Source organism: Pseudonaja textilis, chromosome 7 (assembly GCF_049901715.1).
Source record: "Pseudonaja textilis isolate UNSWEBS1 chromosome 7, rPseTex1.2, whole genome shotgun sequence".
NCBI lineage: Eukaryota > Metazoa > Chordata > Lepidosauria > Squamata > Elapidae > Pseudonaja > Pseudonaja textilis.
In genome coordinates, this window is record NC_141996.1 from 35,249,000 (window position 1) to 35,275,629 (window position 26,630).

At 32.9% G+C, this 26,630-nt stretch overlaps 1 protein-coding gene across 2 annotated transcripts in view; it reads left to right on the forward strand.

Annotated features, from left to right (window-relative positions):
- The window catches only part of EPHA3 (EPH receptor A3), a 218,075-nt gene extending 191,833 nt beyond the window's left edge, over window positions 1–26,242 (forward strand). For both annotated transcript variants that reach the window (XM_026700759.2, XM_087937437.1), the window contains 7 exons: window positions 3,235–3,420; window positions 9,786–9,847; window positions 11,052–11,261; window positions 12,314–12,463; window positions 14,593–14,786; window positions 24,063–24,218; window positions 25,708–26,242. In XM_026700759.2, the coding sequence (XP_026556544.1) occupies window positions 3,235–3,420; window positions 9,786–9,847; window positions 11,052–11,261; window positions 12,314–12,463; window positions 14,593–14,786; window positions 24,063–24,218; window positions 25,708–25,813 (1,064 nt within the window). In that variant the 3' untranslated portion in view covers window positions 25,814–26,242. The remainder of the gene's footprint in view (window positions 1–3,234; window positions 3,421–9,785; window positions 9,848–11,051; window positions 11,262–12,313; window positions 12,464–14,592; window positions 14,787–24,062; window positions 24,219–25,707) is intronic.
- The last annotated feature ends 388 nt before the right edge of the window (window positions 26,243–26,630 follow it).

Consider the following 26,630-nt stretch of genomic DNA (forward strand, 5'->3'; position numbering starts at 1 on the left):
TAGGCTGCAATTACGACTCCAATGCAAAAGTGGATCAGTAAACTCAAATTCAGAATAGAAGGAGAAATAGAAATTCCATAAATCTGGAATTAAACTTCTGGTTTTCATTTAGTTATCTTACATATATTGGGGATTGTGAAAACAAGTTTTTGCTATGAAAAAGTGATATATTAAAAAGTTTTTAGAAATGTTTAATTATCAAACTATTAAAGGATTACATTTATTTTAGATTTTAATGTCTTGCTCAGGGGTGGGATTCAAATTTTTAACAACCTGTTCTGTGGGCATGGCTTAGGTGGCTTGGTGGTCATGTGACTGGGTGGACATGGCTTGGTGGTCATGTTATTGGCTGGGTGTGGCCAAGCCAACATCACTCACATCGAGGCACGCATCTCTTCGCCTGGCCTCTCATGACTGTGGGGATGCTGCAACAGTTGTAAGTGTGAAAAAAGGTCATAAGTCACTTTTTTCAGTGCCATTGTAACTTTGAATGGTCACTCCACACAAGCAAAGTACCAGCAAAGGAGGGGAAAAAAACTCCAGAGATGTTCCTGAGACAGGAAGTCTAGTCCTGCTGAGAATGTAATAAGAGTTAACGGAGAGGCAGTTTCTGTAAGCAACACCAGAATGTTTCCTTCCTGCCTTCCTTACAGGATTAGGCCTGTAATTTCTTCTAACAACCAGTTCTCCAAACTGCTTAGAATGTTAACAACCAGTTCTAGCAAATAGGTGCGAACTGGTAGAATCCCAGCCCTGGTCTTGCTCCAGAAGATGCTATTTTCTTTATCATCTTCAGTTCAACCACAAGTTTCCTTTTGCTGTTGCAAATTTGAACAGGCAAAAAAGAAATTAAGTATATTTAGGAGGAAGTATAAGGTGACATTCCTCTGCATGTCTTGGGGCCTTTTTTAATTCCTCATGTATAGTCTAAGATATTGAATTTGTATAACTCTCTGCTAAAGATTGTGAGTGATATTGACTGAACCTGTTCAATATATTCAGTCCAATAGATGGGATGAGCTTTCTGACTGAGTTTGGAAAACTCCAAAAGTTTTCAAATCAAAAGACACTTATGCTTTCTAATAGTTACAGTATTTATTTAATTATAAATGCTATACCATTTCATTTTAACGTATTTCATTTTGTTCCCAAGACTTTAAGATAAATTAAATTGGCTATTGCATTCTGCTTTTTATTAATTTAATAATATTCAAACATATATACTTTTAAATTGTTTTATGGCTTAGATATTTTTAATATAACCCATTAATAGGGACGCCATGAATGTGCTAGGTAATTCATGATATATTTAAATAACCCTTTTAGGTCACCCTTCTGCCACACCCTAGTTTGTCCAGCTGAAGCATTCTTAGAACTTTTGTCAAGGATTTCTTCCTTCAGCCCAGTTGTATAGCTTTTTTAAAAAAGAAATCAGCATGGCCAGAGGCAGAATTACAGAATTCAACAAACCGTATCCCAATTCTGAAGGGAGTAGCTGTGCAACTTTGCAATTTTGTACAAAAATGGGAAATGATTTTAATGAGAAGTCACTTTTCAACCAACAGATCTCTAGATAATCTGAAATGGGAAAAAAAAGCTGAGCAGAAAAAAGGGGATATATAAAGAACGAAGCAATGCAAAAAGAACTCATACATAATTCTGCGTAAAATCAGTCTAACTAAACTATGGAAGTTCATGTCAGAAAGAATGATTTAAGAGAAAGCATTTTGATGTGGATGTTGTGAGGCAGGCCTGTCTCTGCTCTTCTCTAAGTTTTCTAAAAAGCAATATTCTCACAGTTGAGAATGAGAAATTCATGAAGACTTCCTTGAATGAATTATACTTCCTTACTTCTTGAGTTATACAGCCTAGCATTGATAGATTATCCTGTTCTCACTAATGAAGGTTTCAGCACAAAAGATTTCAGCTCATGTAAGGCATTTGTCTTACTGGAACAGAGAAAAAAATGTCAAGAAGGACTCTGCTGAACAAGGATTCAATTTTGAACATACTTAACTGGGAAGAAAAAACAATTACATCTACTCCATGTTCAAATTGTCACCAAAATGGAAGTGATGAGACAGGAAGCACCTAAATTGATAGAAATATCCCAGATCTTCTCAGTAGATTGAAATAATGTAATATACCACATGATTTATCTGTATGCATCTGTAACCTTCTATTCCCGTACAGTTCAGATTGAAGCCAGACAAATTGCTCCTACATGGGCTTGTAATATGAACCAAATTTTAAAAAATTTGAAGAAAGTCCTCTAGTGCAGGAGTTGCCAACCTTTTGGACCTCAGCGACCACCAAACTCATAATTTTAGATCCCAGGGACCACTAACCGGTTCTGTGGGTGTGACCTAATTTGTAGGTGTGGCTTGGTGGTCATGTGACTGGCTGGGCATGGCTTGTATGTAAATATTATAAATATTTATATAAATATTGAATTTTTTATAAAAAAGAGCAACTTTTATCCAAAATCAGGCAAAGCAAGCAGGCAGATTGAGTTGCTCACAGAATCATTCAGTGATCTATCTATCTGCCATTGGCTAGCACAGTCTCTCAAATTTGCTTGCCGTGGGTCTGCACTGAATTTGCTTGCAAGCAAACCTTCAGTCCTAAGGGAGGTTCGGCTTTGCTGAGCTGAAGATCTAAAGACTAGCTAGAAAGCAAGAAATCCAACCATTTCCTGCTTCCTAGCTAATCTTAATCTGGCAGAGCAGAACAGATGATGGTCGGAAAAAGGAAAAATAGCAATTTAGGAGGCAAGTTTACCGGGTAAGGAGTGAGTGGGTGGGGAGGGTTCCAGCGGGCCATGTGGGCAATGCAGCCTTGTGTTTCTGCACAGCCTGGATTAATTGCTTTGTGGGGATCCTCTGGGGGTGAGATTTGTCTATGGCCCACCAAAATTTTCTCACTGCCAACCGGTTGGCGACCGCTGCTCTAGTGTTCCTGCCTCGACAGCAGGGTCATAGATCCTTATCTTTCCCTAATACACAGGAAGTAGAAATTTGACATTCCATTAGGTCCATAAAATACATTTTTCAAGAAATAGAAATATTTCAGGCAGATTCTAGAATTGGACATCTGGATTATGTGCAATATTCCAGAAGAGTAAAAAGCTACAGAATATACAACGTAGATTGAAAGTGTAGGTTTCTGAGCCAATTAATCTGTCATAATCTCTAGCTAGAAATTCAAAACTTTTCTGTTTGCATTTACTGACAGGTGAATTTGGAGAAGTATGTAGTGGCCGCCTAAAGCTTCCTTCCAAAAAAGAAATATCAGTTGCAATAAAAAGCCTGAAGGTTGGTTACACAGAGAAACAAAGAAGAGATTTTCTTGGAGAAGCAAGCATCATGGGACAATTTGATCATCCCAATATAATCCGGTTAGAAGGTGTGGTCACCAAAAGTAAGTTAACTGTTGAAATAAACAATATTAGCAGAAAACTTTTGAAAGATCTGCTTGAAAGAAAAGTTTCTGGGGCCTGTTTTTATTGGGTATCTGAATTTAAAGGTAAATATCCCCCCTTCTTTCTTCTGATGGCTGCTAGTATGGATGGAAAGGGCAATTTGACTACAATTACTATCCAGCTCACAATTTTAAACTTCTTTGCAATCAGTGTTATTTCATTAAAAATATCTGAATTGCTCAGCCAGTTTGCATGTCAATTTGCATATAATCCCACACTACTTAGCTATGTTTTGTTTTTTAGATTTTTGTCCCACCTTTATTACTTTGTAAACATACATATTACTCCTCTTGTCTTTTACTCACAACAATTCTGTGAGATGGGCTGGGCTAAAAGAAAGTGACTTGCCCAAAGTCAGTGAGCCAGATTTGAAGCTTAAGGCTGGACTAGAACTCAGTCTCTTGGTTTCTAGCCCAGTGCCTTAGTCACTAGAACCATTAGCTTCTGTTAGCCATAGAATAATTGCTACATTTTTTCTCTTCTTTTTTTTTTAATATTTGCATTTAGAACAGGGCTGTCAAACTTGTGGCCCACAGGCTGGCCATGTGCTGGCCATGCCCAAACCCGGTTTAGCGAAGGGGAAAAATATGTTACATGATGAAGCCATGACGACATAAGTTTGACACCTGTGCATTAGAGTGTCTTGTATCCATTTCCAAATTAGCTGCCCCTCTTTTATTTTTGATTTTTGTAACTCTTAAGCTACAATGAAATCTGCAAATAAGTCAGCATTTTTAAAAATGCCATTATTGTCAGTGGAAACATATATGACATATATGTTAGGTTTTAATTTTAATCTGAGCAGTCTCTCAACACTCAGAATTTTACATATATTTTAAAACAGAAGGATAATACATGCTATTCCTTTACCTTGTCATATAATTTAGCTAAAATGCTTGCAATTAGTTGTGGGCAATGCAGCATATAGTTTCAGCTACAAATATGTTGGCATTGTTCCTAGAATTCTTATATTTAACAGAAGCTCCTGAATAGTACAATATCTGCTAGTATTACAAAATGGAAATATTGTAATATCCAAAGAAGTATGGTGCCTTTTCCAATGTTGTAGCTTAAATTTTACTAAAATACAGTTTTAGAAAATGAAGAATCTTGCTATGAATCCATTATAGATTTTAAATATTATAATGTGCACTGTACACCCTCCTGTGGTAATAAAGATGATAATGCTTTACAGTTGTCATTCTGTATTAGAAAGTACTAGATTCTGCTTTGACATTGATTGCTCTTAAACAGCTGCAGGCATTCTGGCTAGACTTGAAAAATCATACTGCGTATTACCTCATGGTGTCAGCATCTGGCAAATATTTGAAGAGCTCCATTCAGAAAGCAAACAAAAAAACTAATAATTGAACTTTGTAATACTTTAATTTTGTACTCAGCATTTATTTAAACAGCAATAATAGCCGAAAGCATACATGTAGCAAATCTGAACTTCCAACTGATAACTTGCCAAGAGTTTTGTTGATTAGTACACTGATAAAATTACATTTCTTATTGATAATATTGCCACAAAAATAATAATATTTTGGGAAAACAAACTGAATATTTAAAATATGTAAAAGTTCAATTAAATTACTAGAATTATATCAATTATCTTCTCAGATGGTGTTCACTAGAAACCCAAAGAATCATTTTTATATCTGGAACTCATCACTTTTTTGGAAAATCTCCATCAATGTACAAGAAGAAAATATACTCTTGTTAATTGGACTATTGGTTCCTTTATGAGTCATTGAGACCCATTCTATTTTTATCATTTCTCATATCCTTATGTTTATATCCACCTTAGCCCCAGGTCTCTCTTCTTTTCACCCATAACTAATATACATATTGTTATAAACTTTATTTCAGTGTCTTTAGCACTCTCATTGTTTATCTATTTTTTTGTAGTAATATAGAGCTTCTCCTTACTGGTTCAGTATCTCTTGTCTAAATATCTTCTTTCTTTAAATGCAGTGGTCCCCAACCCTAAGCCATGGCTTCGACTAGGTGGTGGTATACTTAGAAATGGGCCACATGAGTGACTGGTTGGAGTGCACGTGTCCAAAGGTCAACTTGGGCAAGCAGCAGACCAGTGGGCACTCATGCACACATGCACTGATCTACCTGTCACACCAGTTGAGATGTGCACATGCATGCTGGCATGCTAATTGCGAAAGAACTGTGGGCATATGTGTACCATTGGCTCGGCATTCACAGGGCCCAGTTTCCTTCTGTCCCATAGCTGGGCCGCCCAGCTATAAAAGTTGGGGACTGTTGCATTATAGTATTCATATATAATGTCTACACAATCCTTCAATGATGGGAGAGGTGACACATTTTTCAGAGGCTCTTTGTTTATGCATAGAATTTTTAGCTATATATATAGAAAAATGATCGTGATCTCAGACCATAAAACTTTGGGACCTGTCTGTCAGAGTGTTTCCAAATTTGCCATCAAAATATTATTAAAAGAATAAGAAAATGAATTTCTTAGATATATGATGTAGGATCATACAGAAATCCTCATCATGTATTTTAATTTAGTTTCAGCATACTCTATTTGTTTACATCCTGTTTTGGATGTACCAGTCCTTACTTAACATTTTAGTGAAAGGCCAAATGCAGGACTCACTCCAAAAAAAAGTTGTAAGTCCCTCAGGTGTACTTTTCAATACAACCAATCAGTGAGCAATGGTGTGAATCATGTTCCTCTAGAAACATGTTATTCTATATAAGTAGTTCTTTTCTGTCAAATATTTTTCTTGTTGCTTTCTCTCATCAGTGTGATTCCCAAGTTCTTATTTCTTAATCTGTTCTCTCTTCCTTAAGAGGTAATTCTTGTAGTCTCTCCCTAATTTAGTTTTCTTAAAACTCCTTGCATTTCTCAGATAAATTTCTAAACCATAGTTCCTTGTCTACTCACAAAACTTGTGAGATTTTTTTTGAGGAGGGGAATAATTTATTAGTGATTAATCTATTGTGTTAGCATTTATAGTCACAAACATGCCATCACTGTAGGTCATCCTAATAAATATCAGGTACATTTTACAAGTGTTTGTTAGAGATGAAAAAGTAAAAATAAGAAAATACCCTATATTATTTTTTGCTTTCAAATTATTTTTGTGAAACATGTTTTGAATTATTATTACATTTTTAAAAGTCGAATATATTTTTCTTTCTGTATTGATACATTATAATGAAAAATCTTCCAGTGCTTTTGACTTATATTTTACTGATAATTATGTAATCCTTAAAGTTTGGTTGGAATTATTTCAAAGTTAGTAGATTATCCATGGGTGTTCTTTTTTAAAGAAATGTGCCAACCATACCTTCTTATATGATACATATGATTTATTGGCATTGGGATTTTCTGTGGCAAACCAAATTTGTTGGATAGCCTTTACAAATAAGCTATTCATGCTGAATGCACATTATGGGATAATTCTTAACAACTTTCATGGCTGTCATCTGTAGGAAACTCTTAGTTGGAACATTGGCACATACACTGTTCAGCAGCTGTGTGGCTTACTGCTCACTAGAGATATGATAAGCTACACAAGCTAAAGAAGAGTTCAGTCTATTTTTCCAATGCTGAATTATTCCCCTGTTTCATATTTGTTTCTGTGCTAGTCTCCAATGTTAGTCTCCAAGGTGCTTTACAGACAGCACTTCTAATAGCCAACACACATGTTCTGCTTAGTTTAGTAATAATTTACAGCAGGTTTTAGCATGGTAGTATAATAAAATTTAGAAACACTGCTGAAACAAGTTGTTATCGTATAAATGGTTACATTTTGATAAATGAACATAACATGTTTCTCTAAAAATAAGTTGGGTTACCTTAGAACATGTGTTTCTGATTGCTTGTTCATTTTCAGCTTAACTATGTGAAAACCTGCTCAGATAGGATAAATATAAAGGAAATGTGTGCTTAATATTTTTAAATGCTTTTCATTATTTTATTAATTTATATTTTGGATATTCTTATTGCATTGTGTCAATGTATTTTTACACGATTTTATCAAAAAAGTACTATGCTAAAAAAAAATCAATTGTATTTTAATTAGTTGTTTAAATTATTATGGGTATTTTAAAGTTTTTTTTAAAACATATTGAGACATGTGAGAATTGTTACATATTATTTTTTTCTCCAAAAATATTCTTAATTTTATCCAAAGAAAATTGAGATGGAATATAGAAATAGATGGGTGAAATGATTTTAAAACATGCACTATTTCCCAATTGTGCTAAACTCTTTCCTGGCTGAGGTATAAAGACTGTGTTTCTGTGATAAAATTAAAATTAATTAATTTAATTAATTAATTAAAAAAATAAAATGAATTAAAATTAAATTAGTGGTTTAACTTTATCAGTCCAGATGTCTAGAGTCATTTAAAAATGTTTCCACTGAAAGAAAAGCATACTGCAAAAGCAGTCTATAATTTCAGCAGCTGTTTTCAGATGAAATGTAATTATTAATAAATTAAGTCAGTACCTTACTACACTCGGGTGTTTTTATTGACAATGTATTGAAAGTGGTGAATAAGAGAAACCTTATCCCAAATGGGCTAAAGCAGTTGCTAAGTGGATTGTGCTGTATGTATATTGGGAGGGAGGAAGTTGGTTCCCAGGCCATAACTTATGTCAGACTTGACTAGAAACGTTTGAGTTATGGGCTGTTGTAAAGATTCATTGGAGCATAATCATGGCAGTGTTTCTTCACAAAAGGCCACATGAAAGAAGTGTGTTCAGTTGTCATTAAGCAGTGAAAAGACTGTTGAATAGAGGATGTGAAATGCTATTCCTAAACTACTTAGTACTTGGGATAATTAAACATAGCACATTTGCCATTGGCTAATTAGTCATAATGGAACACGATGGCACTCTGTTATGGTAATCTTTTGTCCTTACGTATCCAGAACCTTAGTTTTCTTTTGCCAACAATAGCAATAATGTCCTATATATTAGAGCCTAAGGCACTAGAATTTATAAAATAGATAGATGCTGATTTTTCTAAATTGAAGATTTGAGAATCAAATAAACAAAAGGAAATTTAAGAAGAAATACTTGATATAAGGCTTCAGTTTGCACACCCTTTTAAAAGTTTTGTTGTTTTTAACAATTTGTAAGTTTGTTTCTGTCCATTTTGCATCAAATGCAGAACTGATAATCCAAATGTATCTTTGTATGCAATTCAATGGTACATAGTTCTCTTAGTGAATAGTTTAGAGTAGTAGGTGTCAAACTTGCAGCCCACGGGCCGGATGATGGCCCCGCTCCTGCCCAGTTTACCAAAAGGAGAAACAGTCACAAGTATGTGACGCTTCCGTGATGCTGTGAGTTTGACACCCATGGTTTGAAGCAAGAATCCCCAATGCCCAGGCCTGCTAGGAACCGGGCCGCACAGCTGGAGGTAGATGGCAGACGAGAGAATGGAAACAAAACCGTAATCCATGGAAAAATTGTCTTCCACAAAATTGGTCCCTGGTGCCAATTTGATAAAGATTGGAGACTGCTGGTTTAGAGCTAATATTTATATTATTTTCTGCATTCTTTTTATAGAATAAACATACATATAAATATGTATATGAACATTTTCTTAATATACCTGTTAAATATAGGAATAAAATTTAGGAAAATAGAAGCTTGGGTCCTTAAATAATGATTAAGTTCATTCTGGATTGCATATAGGTTTAGATGGAAATTTCTACTTAATTACTATACCTAAAAACCTAGAATGTTTATGCTATAATATTATTGTAGATATTACAATATTTCATCTGTTTCAATTTCCTCATTATTAAAATTTTAATTTTCTATGTATATAATATATATAAATAAATGATTGCTTCCAATAAATCTATTTATAATTATGGTTTTGCTTTACTTATGAACTAAAATTATAATGTAAACTGATTTTTGAATTACCATACTAAATAAAGATAAAAAATAAGCAGTAGCTAAATAAATAAATGCATATATTTATCTATCTTATAACTAAACATAAATTTATTGTAATAAAATGTGGACTCTTTGTGTAGAGACCATGTTAATAACATTTCTATTACTGTAAATGTGACATAATAATAAAAGTAGAGAAAAGATGTGCAATTTATTAAGATATATAGAAATGGAATGTTGAACATGCATACACATGCCTACTATATCCAACTCTTGCAGTTTTGGAATGCTATGAAATATTTTAGTATGTTTCCTATATTTTACAGAATTTTTCAATTTTGACTTTTTTTTTTATAGCTATTGTTATACAATTAATTGCTTTGTTTAATACATTTTTCAGGTAAACCAGTCATGATTGTTACTGAATATATGGAAAATGGTTCTTTAGATAGTTTTCTCAGGGTAAGTGATTGTTGATATCATCCTATAATTATCTTAATTTATTATCTTAAAAATTATCTTCCACAATCTTAAAGAGATAAATATCTAGATGAATGGAACCTCAATTATTTTGAAATGTTATTACTTTTTATGAAAAGAATGATAAAAATCCAACATCATTGTGTACAAAGCAATAGAACAAGTCAACTAAGATCTAAGTCTAGTCTTTTCTAAGCATTATTCAAGTGTCTTTGCATATATCAGAATGTACGCATAGTTCCAGAATCAATAGCAAGAGGACACTTTTAGGCATTCATCCATCCATCTATCCATTTCTGTGAACTATCCCAACATGAAGCTCGATTTACAACTATAGCTTTTAGAAGAACAGCAATTTACATCATAATTTTATATAAGACCATTATATTTATTTCATGCAGTGTTTGGTCTAATATCAGAATCACTAAGACTTAAACTAAGATTTCATTTTAGATGAAATTCATATTGCTTGACATAAAATATATATAGTTTGGGCCATAATTTCCATTTTAATTCTAGAATAAATTCCTCAGGCAAATATCTGGAAAGAATGGATGCTCTGTATAATGGTTACATTCATATAACACTCTTAATCTAGTTACTTGAGAGCATTTACCTTAAAGTTTTACACAATATATTTTATCCAGATGACTATGGTTTACCTAGCAGGTAAACTACAAAAACAAATGAAAAGTTATCAATATTAATTTTAACATATTCTGACACTTCAGCTACTATATTGATAACAGAACTGTCTAAGTTTGCTAACAGCTATTGTGTTTTGCCAGAAAAAAAAATGAAGCTGTATTATAGAAAAATAATACTGTGTCAAAGGTCATGTTTAGATAGAATGCTTTATTTTGAATCCATAGTATACATAATCTTAGTTTATCAAAGCTCCCATGTATTATTTTAATATAGTAAATTAAAATGAAAAGTTTTCATCAACCAGAGACATTTGGTTTGAGTTAGTAAACATTATGTTTCAACTCTGTGTGTGTCAGAGAGAGAGTACAAGTGAATGAGAGAGAGAGATGTCTTATTTGGCAACACATATTAAATTTATCTTTGCTTTAACTGGTGCATTTCGGCATGCTATTTTCAAAACCAAGCTATACTGAGATTATTTCTGAATAGAAGCCTTAAGTAAACTGAAGGGCTAAAAGGTTGTTTAAATTGTTTGCAGAAACACGATGCTCAATTCACAGTCATTCAGCTGGTAGGAATGCTTCGAGGAATTGCATCTGGCATGAAGTATCTGTCAGATATGGGTTACGTCCATCGTGACCTTGCTGCCCGCAACATACTCATCAACAGTAACTTAGTATGCAAAGTCTCTGATTTTGGCCTCTCTCGCATATTGGAAGATGATCCAGAAGCTGCCTATACAACAAGGGTGAGTTCTGTGATCTAGGACAAAGCAGTGTTATGTAATCACAAATAATATGGAGAAACTGCAGATAAATCTTACTATGTACAGATATTTTGTGCAACCATTTTATTCACACTAAAATTGTTCAGTATAGTGATAGCAAGTACATTGCCCTTTAATTGCTCTGTTGTGTTCAGTCACAATGGTAAATATTACATAAACCCTGAACTCACTCTAAGGCCTTTATTCCTTTTTTTTTTCAAGTTACATTCTTTGAAGAGCCTTAAAGTAGAATGCACAATTTTTCCCACGCCTTCTGCTCTTACGTTTGTAATCCATGTAGCATCAAATAGCTTTTAAATTCTAGAGGGGATAAAGCCAACAGTCAGATCAACCAATCCGCAAGTGGTAATATGCATGTTTCGTACATTAAGTCTTATTAAGTGTGTGTGTGTGTGTATGTGTGTACAAACACACACACACACACTTAACTACATGCTTATAGGATTCTATTTTATGTTTTATTATTGCTTATTAATTCTGTATTATTTGTTTCTATTCTCTATAGTTCTACAGAACCAATGTCTAGCCAAACATATAGTATATATATGTTTGTATCTGTCCTATATAATTATAACTGCATATTCTAAATATACAGACCCTTTAGTCATGTAGGAATATTGCACTCTTCTAAGTAACATTAGTTTTCAATTGTTCATACATACATGGACTAATCCTGATAAACTAAACAAGATGGGAAAATGGGATTTAAGAGAATATTTTGTCTGGCAGAGTAAGGTTTAAATTACGTTCTATGGATTATTAGCTTGTTCCATGTCTAGATCAAACTTTAAACTGCCACAATGAAGCCAGCTTCTTGGCTTTATCATTGGTAAAGTTTGTTACATGGATTGTTATATGAGCTCTCTAGAGTCATTTTATGAGATCAGTGGCCATATAAGTCCTGTAAGTAAGTAACAAGTAAATAATCAACAATATTTTTATTGTGTTTATATTTCTATTCAAAAGATAGAGTGCAGAAATATATAAGTGTATATGATGGTTTTGCCTTATAGGGAGGCAAGATTCCAATTCGTTGGACTTCTCCAGAAGCTATTGCTTATCGTAAATTTACATCAGCCAGTGATGCATGGAGCTATGGTATTGTTCTTTGGGAAGTAATGTCCTATGGAGAGAGGCCCTATTGGGAGATGTCTAATCAAGATGTGAGTACATTGAATTGTATAGACAATTATTATACCAAAAAATTATCAAAGTTTAAAAACCCTTTTGATGGAAAAACTTATTTCGTTAGGAAGCTTTTTGCTTCTTTTTTTTAAAATGCTTTTTAAACAATTACTATTTTTACAAAATAGAAGAAGAAAAGGGATTCAAGTAAGTCATAAAATGGCAAACTGTTTTAAATTAAAATTTCAGTGATTAGAGTTCCTCATTAAATGTCTCCTGATTTCTTTTAATAGAATTATTCCATGAGTGCTATAGATTAGATTAAAGTGAACTTTATAAAGGGAAAGTAAATATTTGTGTATAAGTTTTTAACAATTAGAACATGTTTTGAGGCACTACATATGAAGTGACTATTTGGTTTTCTTAGACTTGTTTCCTGTAAACAGTTTAAATAATTATATTTTGCTTTGCACTTATGCTTCTTTGGAATATAGCATTTCTCAATAAATAATAATGTTATTTTGTGCACTTGATTTACTTTGGTTTATTTGACAGTACATAAATTCTGTCATAATTTTATTTTTTAAAATCTCATGTACCAAATACATTTACTATTTTATGAATTGGCTTTATATTGTGTTCATCCACTAAGCTGTACAATATTTCCAAACATAGCCAATATTCTAAGAGATGAATGTTGTAATGTTTGCTCATATCAATAGCATCTTACAATTGTTCGGTATTAGCCATCATATAACTGTATGAGTGTTAACACCAGAAATAACTAACTTTAAAATAAAGTTTGAATACACATATGAAACCTAACTAAATTAGTTTCTAATTACAACTGTGTTTGGCTCTGAAAACCTTTTAGAAGCTGCTGATATTTTTAATATTGTCATAAATGTATGTGTAACCTTATGTGTATATAGCTTAATGTCAACATATTTTGTTGCATCATTGAATATGAAGTACAATAATTAAATTATAGATATGAGCTATTTGATTTAGAAATAATTAATTTAACAATTGATCCAATTAAATAAAAAAGGTTAAGAAATAAATGCTTTAAATACATGATGTATTTAAAGCTTTCTGCTGATTTTGGGTTATTTTCTGAATAAGTTTGATTGATTTGAAGCAAATATACCAAAGCACTGCAATTCTCAAATCAAAGCATCATAGAAATGGTAATAATAAAAATTATAACAATTTTATAACCATGTGGTTCACAATATTTCAAGACTTAATAATATTTATGAACTTTCACAAATATTATATCTTCTCCATTTGAAATTCTGAAATATCAAGAAGCAACATACCCACATACGTGCATACATATACAGTATATATATGTAATGTTAAGATATTAGCCAATAATGGATATTTAATGGCTCAAGACTTACCTTTTTGTCTGAACCAGAAATGTAAATTACATTAATGGTTTACATTTCCATATTTCTATATTAATAAAAGTAGTTTACATAGGATTCTTCCTGCATATGGAGCTTCTATGTAAATATTATTGGATCTTTTCCAAAGCAGGATTTTTAGATAAATTAAGATTCTGAAATATTTAAAAACTGGAAGCAGGATTATTGTGTTTTTGGCTATGTACTATTTCAGTCATTGGCTAATCCAGTTAAAGAAAGAAAACTGTCCTCCATCTGAAGCCCAAGAGATTTGTTGCTAGTCATTGTAAATAATGCTAAACTATGGACTGGTATCAAGCAATTTTCTAAGTTCATATGATCTCAAATAACAATTCCTATAAGACCATTGAAGGAGGTGGGGATGAATGTACAGCAGTAATCCAGATGTTTTCTCTTTGGAGTAATTAAGCTAGTATTGTAGGAAATGTATTAAATTGAGTTGTATTTGGTCTAATCAAATTTAAACATTGGATAAGATTGAGTGTCACTTTCTTCAAAGATATGTAATTATCCTCTGCTTTTTCCGTCATGTTTTGTATCTCTTATTGTCAAGTGGCTTATTCTGGAGATGAAAAAAGAATAGGCATGATTCACAATTGTTAGGAATAAAATACATCTGTTTAATTACTAAGCCTCCACATTGGATTATGTAATGCATATCATTTTCAGAACCAAGGAAGGAGAAGTGAACTGAATATCTTTCAGGTTCTACAAACTGTCTTCCTTGTGCACAGGTAATTAAAGCAGTGGAGGAAGGATACCGTTTGCCACCACCCATGGACTGCCCAGCTGCCTTGTATCAGATGATGCTGGACTGTTGGCAAAAAGACAGAAACAACAGACCAAAGTTTGAACAGATTGTCAGCATCTTGGACAAGCTGATCCGTAATCCCAGCAGTTTAAAAATTATCACCAATGCAGCTGCAAGGTGACAAAATCTATACATTTATAATTTGCTGTAATTTGAATATGTAGCAAAAGGTATGTTTGCTGTGAGACATTAGTTAGGGAGATAGAATACAGAAGGGAGATAGTTCAGTAGTGCATTCCAAGGCATTCTTTAGGCTTGATTTAAAAATGTAAGTAATATCAAAACAAGATTTTGTAACTGAGTGGTTGAATTAGTATTGACATGACATCAGAAGAATCGATCCTGATTATCTCTTATTTCAAGACTCTTGTGTGTGTCTGGATCAGTGGTGAGATTCAAATTTTTTTACTACCGGTTATGTGGGATTGGCTTGGTGGGCATCGCAGGGGAAGGATACTGTAAAACATCCAGTCAGAGATGCCAGTTCTCCAAACTACTCAAAATTCCCGCTACCGGTTCTCCAGAACTGGTCAGAACCTGCTGAATGACCACCTCTGGTCTGGCTGCACATTTGTCTATTTCTCCGCATATAACTTGAAAGTATATCATAAATGCTAGTTAAATTTCAGGACCTGAATAGCCTAGATATGTTGAGAATTTAAGCAGCATGTGTATTCTTGTTGATATCTAAAATAAAACACAATTCACAATTCACTACTGAGGATAAATCCTTCTTAAAAATTAAAATGTATTTATGTATTTGAAGTACAGTAATCAGCAATCTTACAATGCAGAGAATTTCCTATCAATTGTGTGCATATCAGAATATTTTTGCACAATTCCTTTGCTACTTTGAAAATACTTTTGAAGTACTTTTTCCCAATAGTTCCATATGTAGCATTAAATAATTTTAAGAGTCTTTCTCACTGTACCATGTGGTTTGATTTTCAGTATCAATTTTGGAATTTTTCCTCTCAATATATCTAGCCTTTTTAGTTTTGAGTGCAGTAAAAAACCACAGAACAATATTTCAAGTTTTGTTAGTTTTTTAATTATTGTTCTATTAGAATAGAGTAATAACCATAATTTATTTGATTTTTAATAATTCTAAATATATGCAATTCTACATATAAAATTTTGGGATTTTATTCAGAGCAAGTTCATTTTGAACACTTCTGTTATTGCTTTCTTTTTAAAACTTAATGTTTATTAAGATCCTGATCATTGCTTTTTAATTATAAATATTAAGCTTGATTATAGAACACCAATAAAAGAAATAAAAAACCAATATATTTAACAACTTGTATTTTTTTAGGTTGGTATACAACCTGTACATTAGATATCCTTATCCATTCCCAATCCTAAACCCCACAAGTATCAATTATTTTTGACAGCAAACTTATAAATAACTAATTGAAATGAGCAAGTAAAAAGGGGAGTTGTTTATTTGTTTATATACCTTCATTATCCATTGCAAAAAAGGAAAAAGTACAATTATACTGATCACTAAAGTTCAGGGGGGGAAAACAGATTAGAATTCCATACAGGTCTGAAAGCATCTCTCAGAAATAAGCCCCATATATTAAGAGACTACAGCAGTCCCTGGATGGGGACAGGAGGGGGCTGGAATACTATGGTCCACAAAGAGTCAGACATGTCTTCTGATTGAACAATAACCATTATTAAATTATCAAATACCAAAGTATCATTGCAATTTACAGTAAAAATTATAAAACTAAAAATATTTTAACTGAACATTGAACTTCTCAATTTTTTAAAATTGTGCAAAGGTGTTCTTTCAAGAACCTTTTAATACAGAATTTCTGCTTCTCAACCCTATACATAATGCATTTGCAAGAACAGTTCAATTTGATAGAATCATTATAAATATAAATGAACCTTTTCAAATTGTGATAGTTTGCTGTATGTTCTGCTGGTCAAACCTGGGTAACTGGTTCCCACAGTACAGGAAAGATGCTGATTAATTGGAAAAAGTACAAAGATAGTGAGAATCCTAGATCCTACATCCTCTGAAAAATGTTGAAACAAGCTCAGTAAAGTAGATAAGATTAAGACTAGACATGTTTAGTCTAGTCTTCCAAGACCATCCAATATTTAAGAGCTATCCTAAGAAAGAGAATGTAGATTTATTTTCTAGATCATTTACAGTTGAAGAAGAATTAGTTGGTGGAAACTTTACAGTGGGAAGTCCAAATGTGATATCAGGAGAAAATTTCTGATTATGAGAATTATTAAGCAATAGAACAGTATCCTAGAGCCCCAAGGGTTCCATTAATGGTGGCCATTAAGGAAAGGTTGTATAGTTAAGTAACCATATTTCAAGAATGGTATGAGATTTCTGTTGTGGGATAAGCACTGGTTTGAAAACTTAAAAGATCTCTTCTAACCCTATGATTACCACAGTGAGCAAGGAAATTAATGTTATATAAGATATTCTCTGAGGTAATGATAAGTCCAAGATAAACAGGGCTTTAGACAGGATCTAATGTGATATAGTTAGTAAGCTGCTGTGTTCAGTAGCTGCAGCAAGATGTAGCTTATGAAACATTTCTGAAAGGTGATCCAGTGTCCTTTTTATGAGAAAGAGGTGGAAATGTCTCTGCAGTGTTCTCTTTTAGCAAATACCTATGGAGTGAATGTGAGGATTAGCATGATGAAAGAACACTTTACTGCTGATTAACAATGCAAACCACAAACATTCAAACCACAAGACATGACTCCTCTGTATATACGACACAAAGTTGCAGTTATATTTTAAACCAGAAACAAACAAAAAACAAAAAATAGGGACAAGAATAGCTGCATAAAATTAGTGGGGGAAGCATAAGTCGTAAGTTCTAAAAAGAAAGATACAACATTGAAAATTAATTGCAAGATTACTCCAGATGATTAACATTTCACAGCTCAAAATTAGCAATATTAGTAATAGCCCAAGGCATTTGGAGCTACATGGTTTGCCTAGTATGATGTGTGAATTGTCATTAACCTAGATTCAACCTTTCATTTTTCATCCAAGAATGCAATATTGAATGAGATCATAAAATCCATCCATAGAAAAATATTTTTATGCACAATTTCTTTTATTATTTTATCTTCCAGCACTGAAAGTTACTGTTAAGTATTTCAGTTAAAAGCATAGCTTCCTTACCTCCTCCCCAAAAACCCATTTTCTTAAAAAGTTAAAATTATAACAAAAATTAAAAACAAGAATAATATGGAAAACCTAAAGAGCAATTAGTTATTCTATGGATTTAAATAGATAAATCAAGTTTGCTTATAAAACAAACAAAAACCAGAGAAAATAAATCCTGAAGCATTTTTCTCTATAAGGGGAAGAGAAATTTACCCGAAGTTAATGGTTGCCTAAAAGGAACTCAAAGCTGGCTAGAGTAAGCTGCAGGTTGTTAAAAGGCAACAAAGTATGGTTAACCTTAATTGTATTTAACAAGCCAATTCACAGCATGGTTTCTAAAGGAAGTTTGTATCAACAAAAGCTTCCAGTTTTGTCAAATTGTGTGGTGTGGCTTTAAAAGAGGATTAAATTAAATAATGGAAGATAGGGCTATCTGTTATATCCTGTCTCAGCATGGCAGGGTTGATTAAGTGTTAAAGCACCTAATAATGTCATAAACACAGGTCACAATATATTGAAGACAACATAAAGCAGATTCTCAAGCTAGGCCAATATTTACACACAGAGTTCACTTGAAGGTTGAAATATCTAATAGTGCCCATTATCCAAAGTTGAGGTCTAGGGTTAAGAGTCAGAACCACAACAGAGTCAGTAGAAATGACAAGAAGGTTAAACTCTGATGTATAAATATGTCATTTTCAGTGATAGCTATTTTAAACTATGTATTTATAAAGCCAACCATTAAGTGATTTACAAAAGTCACATTCTCATTACAAGGTCATTACATTTCACTAAATGTTTTCTCATGAGGAGACCTATGCTGTAATCATTATTGGGCTTAAAGCTGCATTTTCTTGTGTTCACTAGGATTTATATTTATGGGTAGATGGATGGATGGATAGGTAGATGATGGATGGATGGATAGATAGATAGATAGATAGATAGATAGATAGATAGATAGATCCAATCCCGAAATAATATTTCAAAAAAATGTAATAATTAACAATATTTTTTGTATGTGCATCTACCATCTGTTAATTAGAAGAATCTGTCTCCAAAAACTAAACAGAATTATAATGGGCTCTAAGTGTAGCCTTGAAGAAAATGAGGAAGACACAATGAGGAAGACACAAATCAGATAAAACATCTGGATCCAAAGCAAGAGTGGAACTTTAGAAAATATCTCAGATTTTACTATCTTTAATTGTCTTTAGAATAAAGGCAGGGAATGGGGAGGATATTCAGAGTTGCAAGATTCTGTTAACTGATGCTATAAAGAAAATAATTTTAGTATTCATAGTTTTAGTGTTCAAATCTGCTCTACTTTAAGGACTTACAAGAACAGCATTAAAGATAATGTAGTGGCAAAATAATGATCAGGTTTTAAAGTGGATATAATTGAGTTGGGAATTTCATGGATTTAAAAAATAATAATCTCATGTTGTAATAGAATGAGATCATTTGAACTCCACTCTGAAAATCAACTTATGGAAAAGAGGTAAGAATTTCTAGGGATCCCAAGTTTAGGACTAGGGTTAGAAATTAGAAACCAGGAGACCAGATTAGAAACCAAGATTTCTAGTCCTCCTTAGGCATGAAGGTCAGCTGAGTGATTTTGGGTCATTTGTTAAATAGTAGTTAGAATTTTACAATTTCTGACCATAGGCTTTCAGTACAGTGATCATAATGTAACCAAAGTGCAAATAAAAGTATCTGCAGCAATGGTAGACAATTACAGATTTGAGGATGTTCAGTATTTGCAATAGAATTTGAGAAATCAAATATGACAAGTTCTTTAACTAAAAGACTTTGCTATTTGATTTTCAAGTTAACACAGAAGCTTAGCTCAAAAATGTTTCTATATAACTATCATTGAGAATACAAGATAGCAGTAACAAAGGAAACTAGGTTACTAGGGTATCCACAGGAGTAAAAAAGCCAATCACAACACAATGGAAATCTTGTCTTTTTTTATATTAATTGCATACTCTTTGATCACAAGGTCATAGCTGCCATGTTTTTTGAACCCTGCCACATCCCTGCTACACCAATCATATTTAATAACTAAGATCACATTGTTTATTCAATAACAATCTGAAAGCAAGTATAAATAGCTGTAAATAGTACTTCTTATACAATTTTGCAATGCTCCTTAGTGTATCTTTAATTTTCATGACTCCTGATAATATATTACACATCAGTAAGTGCATTTGGCAACAAAATTAAATTAGAAGAAAAAACTGTTTCCTTAAGCCTACAGACAATAAAGTAATCTTGTACTTTTTTTTAGAATTCTAGTCCTGGAGTTTATTTTAATACCAACCTGGTGCAGGAAATGTCCAGCCTGAACCTGAGGGCAGATCAACTGCATCATCAATTTGGAGTCTTTTGCTTCCGGAAGAGACCTAAATCCAGACCTTAGTGAATTCAATTTACTCTTAGATAATGCCAACTTCCCTTAACTATTAGTAGATCTGATTCTTGGGTATAGGTGGCATGAAATAAATTCATAGTACTTTTGAACTCTATCTCAGCTTTTGGTTTCATGTGCCTGACACATGGTTTGAGTATAGTTAAAGTACAGGTGTAACAGAATAGTAGCAGAGTAACAGAAAAGATGGCTTCTTAACTTTTCCTATTTTGGATGATTCCTGCTTGGTTTTGAATAGAGGTCTATGCTATTCAAAAATGTGCACACTTTTTGTGTTCTGTTGTTTAAACCCAATGAAAAGTATGATGAGATAATACTATTTTGGATTATTTTCATGGACCACCATGACTGTAATGCTTTCTAGAATGAGATTGTAGTAAACTGTCAATAAGATAATAAAAATAAATCCAGAAGCTCCTCTAATACCTTATATAGCCTCTGTCATGGAGCCTGCCTTCTGAAATAGCATCCATCTAGAGATATGAGGGGCAGCCACACTCCTAGAGTTCTGAAAAAACCTTAAGATTTGACTTTGTTCACAGACTTTGACCTGTGATTTGTGAAATTCTTAGGCTGGATTGGGCTGCTATTTTATTTTTATACGCTTTATTGCTCTAGCTGAGCTGACTGCTTATGTGGATTTCAACCTTTTCAAATTGTTTTTATTGTTTTTCTAGATTTGGTAAGCTGCCAAAAATCTTCTGGAACAGGCAGCCATAACAAATCAAATAAATCAAATCAAATCAAGTTTTGTTAGTAGCATAATACAAGCCAGATTTGATGGTAGCAGTTATAAATAGAGATATCTTTTTCTCACTGAGCAGCTGGTGCTCTCAGAACAGTGATTTATATCAATGGGATGCAAAGCATTACTATGTATATGTTTATTTCGAGACATGATATTGTAAGATAGAAAATTCTTTGCAATGTGGCAACATCGATCTTAATGAGAGCAAACCAGGGCTCTTCTACAGAACAAGGTTAATTCCAGCTGTTAACATAACAGGTTGGTGCATAAGAGACAATTGCAAGACACTGTTGGTTGAACATATACCCTGGAATGTCAGTGTTGAGTAGACTGCTGTCCTTTTATTTATGGACACCATATGCAGCCTGCTATGCTTAGTATTCTGTTCAATAGCAATTATATAAAAATATCTTAATATGTGTACACCACCCTAAGGAGTACAATTTAACAATCTAGTAAGTGAGAGAAGGGAAAGGCAAAACCAGAGCTAGAGAAATGTGTTGGGTAAAATTCATACACTTGTAGTAAGCAAACATGTAATTTCCATGATTTCTTTTTAATGGCTGCAGTCTGACACTAGTAGGACCTGATTTATGAAAATCTGTGAAAGATCAGGTGGAACTCTGCAGGACATCATTTACAGCTGTATGCATTGCAGTCTATCTAATTTGTCTAGTAAAAGTGTGAGCTTATGGTGCATATAACCCAGCTCATAAATTTCATGTTTAGACCTGATGTCTGGGGGATGGGTCAAAGGGAGGGGGGGGCTAGAAACTAGTAAATGCAGATGCTCTGAAAGCTTTGCATTCCCTTGGTGCTCATGAGGAGACATCACAGACTGTTCACAGCAAGAAACAAATTCCTGTTCATTGATAATCTGTCCAGATGTCCTCTCCAAGGAAGAGAGTAGCCTTTTGGCTTTGTTGAGACATCCTACACAAAATTGTGATTACTTTAATTAAAATTAGTTAATATTTTAGTTCATTATATCAGTAAACATAAACAAAATATCTAGTTTTTGCACATTATTATCCTGCTTATTTTTTGTTCTTTGTTCTTGTTTTGTTCTTTTGTTCTTTTTTAGCTGCTTAAATTAATGCATTTTTAAAATTAAAATAAAAACGGAAACAGGATAGGTTAGCTACAGCTTCTCACACTTTATATATATCTTGGAGTTCTGCACGTTTCTCAGTTAAACTGGAAATTAAAAGTATCATTTTCATGAGACAAACAGGAGCCAGCTAGTCACTTTTGATATGACTGATATGAAACTTCTTTGTTATTTATTTTTGAATGAAAAATTAGAAAAACTGGCAGAAATCCAGAGACATATGTGAATATGTGGTCTTGAAAAATTGCACATCTACTCAAAGCTTTCTTTAGCCTCAGCTATTTAATAGTCACAAGCCATTCAAAAGAAAACTCTAAACATCAGCTCATATTTAAAGAAGGTGACTAATAGGTGCTTAGATAAATGGGCAAATTCTAGTTTTGACCACAGTGGTTGAAAAATATAATTCACATATTATGCTATTAATAGTATTCCTGAAACAGTATTTTCCATATTCATCTAATAATAATAATAATAATAAGCAAAATTAAAATATTTAGAATAATCTGCAAATTCCCCAGAGGGTTTCCACCTCTTAAAAGAGAGAAAAGGAAACATGAAATATGCTGATTATTGGGTAAAACATGCAATCTTTCCTGTGCCATCCAATACTTTCAAATAGCTGTTTAACTGTGTGAAGAGACAAGGGCCATTCAGTGGGAATTTGGGATAAGGTCAACCCTATTATTAGGTGAAATGAGGCAGGTAGTCTGAAGTTTGAGACATGTCATAATATATTTTGACTAAAGAGCTATAAGATTCACTTTACGAATGTTGCATGTGGGATGTAGAAAGCATAATCTTGTCTTTACCTCCACTATAACATGCTGCTAGTGGTCATGTTCACGGACCATTTCTCCCAGTAGTGTCAGTGCTACGTATGTTGGCTGGAATGGCAAAAATTCATATTAGATTCAACAATTTTGACACAAGATTGTTTAATGCATCATATAAGGAAAAGAGAATAAAAATAAAAAGAGAGTCTGACCTATGTCTTCCTTCAGCAACATCATTGCTGAAAATTCATTCATGTTGAGTTTCTTTCACTAGTTTGCTGTTGTTATTTAAGAAATCTTATAGTGTTGAGGACAATTTTTAGCAAAATCAACTAGAAATATTTGTCATATGTGATAATTGGAAAAAAGTCTGACACAGGAGGCAGTATGAAAAAGAAAATTATGTGTCATCCATAAAAAGCAAATATTATGAAATATGTTTAAGGAATAACATTAAAGTACAGATCTTTAGAAATGCACAAATATAATCACAGATCTGTTCATAACCTACAAAAGTTTTAGATGAAGGCTTCAGAGATCTCCCTCAAATTGTAAATTTGATAAAGTTTAAGGAATGAAGAAGGTATTAAATATGCAAATTACAATGAGAGTTACATAAAATAATTTAATAAAAGTAAACATAATGAAATCATTTCTGAATACGAAATAGAATAGGACAGCCAAGTATAGGCCTGAAGAACAATTATTCATTCTTTCCTTTCAGAGAATATCTTTGCAGGTTGTCTCCTAATAGGAAACAACATTCAACAAGTGTTTTCTATATATTTGGCTTATATGATTATTAGAGCAGGCCATTTTTAAGATACCAAGCCCTAAGTTTTACAAGACTTTATGGAAGATAAACAATACCTTGAATTGCATATAGCAACAAATTGATAATAAGCATAGAGTCTATAACAACGGTGTAATTTGGTATAATGTGACAAAACTATTATTGCAATATTTTGACCAGTTGAAATTTGTATGTTCAAAAGAATCTGAAACTCCTGATTTTTTTTTGCATTAAATCAATAAGAAACAAAATGTTTTCTGCCTGGACAGCTGTGTACATGTGTACAGATATGTCATTTGTGGGGACTAACAATACATTTAGCTTGAAGATAAATCTTGGATAATTTCTGTTGTCTTACTATTACTATCATTTTATTCCAGACCATCAAACCTCCTACTGGACCAAAGTAGCATTGAAATCTCACCCTTCCGCTTAACAAGTGACTGGCTCAATGGTATTCGAATAGGGCAATGCAAAGACATATTCACAGGAGTGGAATACAGTTCATGTGATACAATAGCCAATATTTCCTCAGAGTAAGAGTTTTATTAAAGATATATTATTACATATTTTTTCAATTCTCTTGCAGTTTCCAAGTTTAAGACTGTAATCTCATGGTCATTAGAAAGGTATCTGAGAAGTTCACATTTTATAGATGTTCAGTGCTGAAGTCTAATTTTGGAGTGAAAAGGGATCTCGGTGAAAAATAATCTTCTAAAATCCAGGTCATCCTTAAATCCCAAAATAAAAGGAAATACTGTGAGGACCTGAAAGATATACTCTCTGTAGTTAAACATTTTCATCAAGGACTTCAGTAAAATCTACATTGGTTCTCCACTTATTCTTCCCCAAGCCCTTCAAATCAAGTGGGGCTCCTGGTTAATTGGAGATTTAAACAAAAATGTCCCAAGTCGTAGTGTCTACAACCTGCTTATAACCATTGGAATTGCATATCTGTGGTGCCAGGTGTGTTTGTGAATACCATACCATTAAACTCTGGTATGAAACTTTCAATTTATTTAAGTTATGAATTTGATGTGTTGGGATTCTAAATGTATTTTAAATATGACACTTTTTATATTTTCAACATATATTTTCAATATTGTTCTGTTCACTTTGAAATCTTGCAAATATGTATTTTATTACAGCACTAGTATTTCTAACTTAGAGTACATAGATATACGGATTAAATAATTTCATACTAGAAACCTGGTATCAGTTGAGTAATTAATTCACTTCAATCAAATACCTACCTGCTAATAGTTATTGTAAGCAGACCTTGTGCTATAGAATCCACATAATAACAGAACACAGAGTAGCTATTGATATCCAGGGCAGCTTCCATTCCTGTCTAACTCATACTCTTTTACCATAACAGTCAAGTCATGCACGATCTGAAATTTATATACAGATATTACATTTACTACAGCTTTTAAAGTATTTATGATATTTAGACTGGAGAGGTTTTTTTGCCTACCAAGTCCAAGCTCATGATTAGTTTAGGAAGCCAACATATCACTCATAGTTAGCTGTCCAACCTCTCTTTTAATCTTTCTATTGCAGAAGAGCTCATCACCTTCCTAGATAATTGATTTCACTGCTGAATTATGTTTTTATAAGCTAGATCCATTGTCCCATATCCTGCACTTTGAAACAGTAGAAGTGTGTCTTGATCTTTTTCTAGATGACATCTATTTAAATATTTCAAAAGTCCAGTCTTCTATTAAATATGCCTAATTCACATTTATACCAACAAAGAAGAAGTACTATTTTCTTTGAACTTAGAAATGCCCATAATGCCTTTCTAAGTTCTAGGAAAACAGTGCTTCTTTGTTGGTACAAATGAAATTGGACATGTTTAATCTTTAGAAGATTGGATGGGTTTCTTTCCATTTTCCATTCTAAATTTTAGCTCAACATTTAGCAGAATCAGAGAAAATTATGTTAAAGTGAGTCACTTGCTGCCTATTTAAAAATAAAACAAACATAAAACCTTAGATAACTTTTTTTGCTATTATTTTTCAGTGACATGAAGAAAGTTGGGGTGACGATTGTCGGACCACAGAAAAAACTTATTAGCAGTATTAAATCTCTGGAAATGCATACAAAGAATGGTCCTGTTCCTGTGTAAATTACCAAATGCTGGCAACCAGGACTCAGCTGGAGAAAGTGAGAAAAAATATTGAAAAGGTCCTGGTAATGTGTGGAAAATTGTGAGACTTAAAAGGCATTGTTGCAACAAAGTGGGCAATTTGCAACAAATGTGAAATTTCAAGCCCATTAAAAGACTCATAAAGTTGAGTTCAATTGCCTTAAATTAGGAGTGAAAAACTTATTTTATATCTCTTATTCTTGAAGGAGGGGTTGTTCCCTACAGTAATAATGGACTGCTCAAACATAAAATGCATTTGGAAGAAAAAATAAGTGTTTAAAAAAATCCATGTAACCTTAAGCCATTCAAATGTTAATAGACTGAATATTATAAAAGGCAAAAGAAACAGTGGATGTGATTGGAATGACTGTCAACAGCATTAAACATTATTTTTTTAATATGAGGAAAGAATAGGCACGTAGCATTTTATTTCTTTAATTCTTGTAAGTATATTTGAGGATAATACTCAGACTTGTCTAGCCATATCTGCAATGATATCCTTGCAATATTCTGTTTTTGACTGTGGATGGTAAATCTGAATGACAATTGGGTGAAAATGAAGGCAATACTTCACAGATTCTTGTCCTGGGTGTGTTCTTTAAAAACAAAACTTTATATAAAAATGCATATTTATTTCCTTTAAAAATGTTCCTCTTCTTTATATTTATATAGGTTTTGACTGGGATTAATGACTGCCAAATGCCAAATTTCTTTAAACTTTGGCTGTCAACAATATTTAAGGGGAGGGGTCAATAAAACTCATGTGATTTTATTCCTAATAAAAATATCACTACAA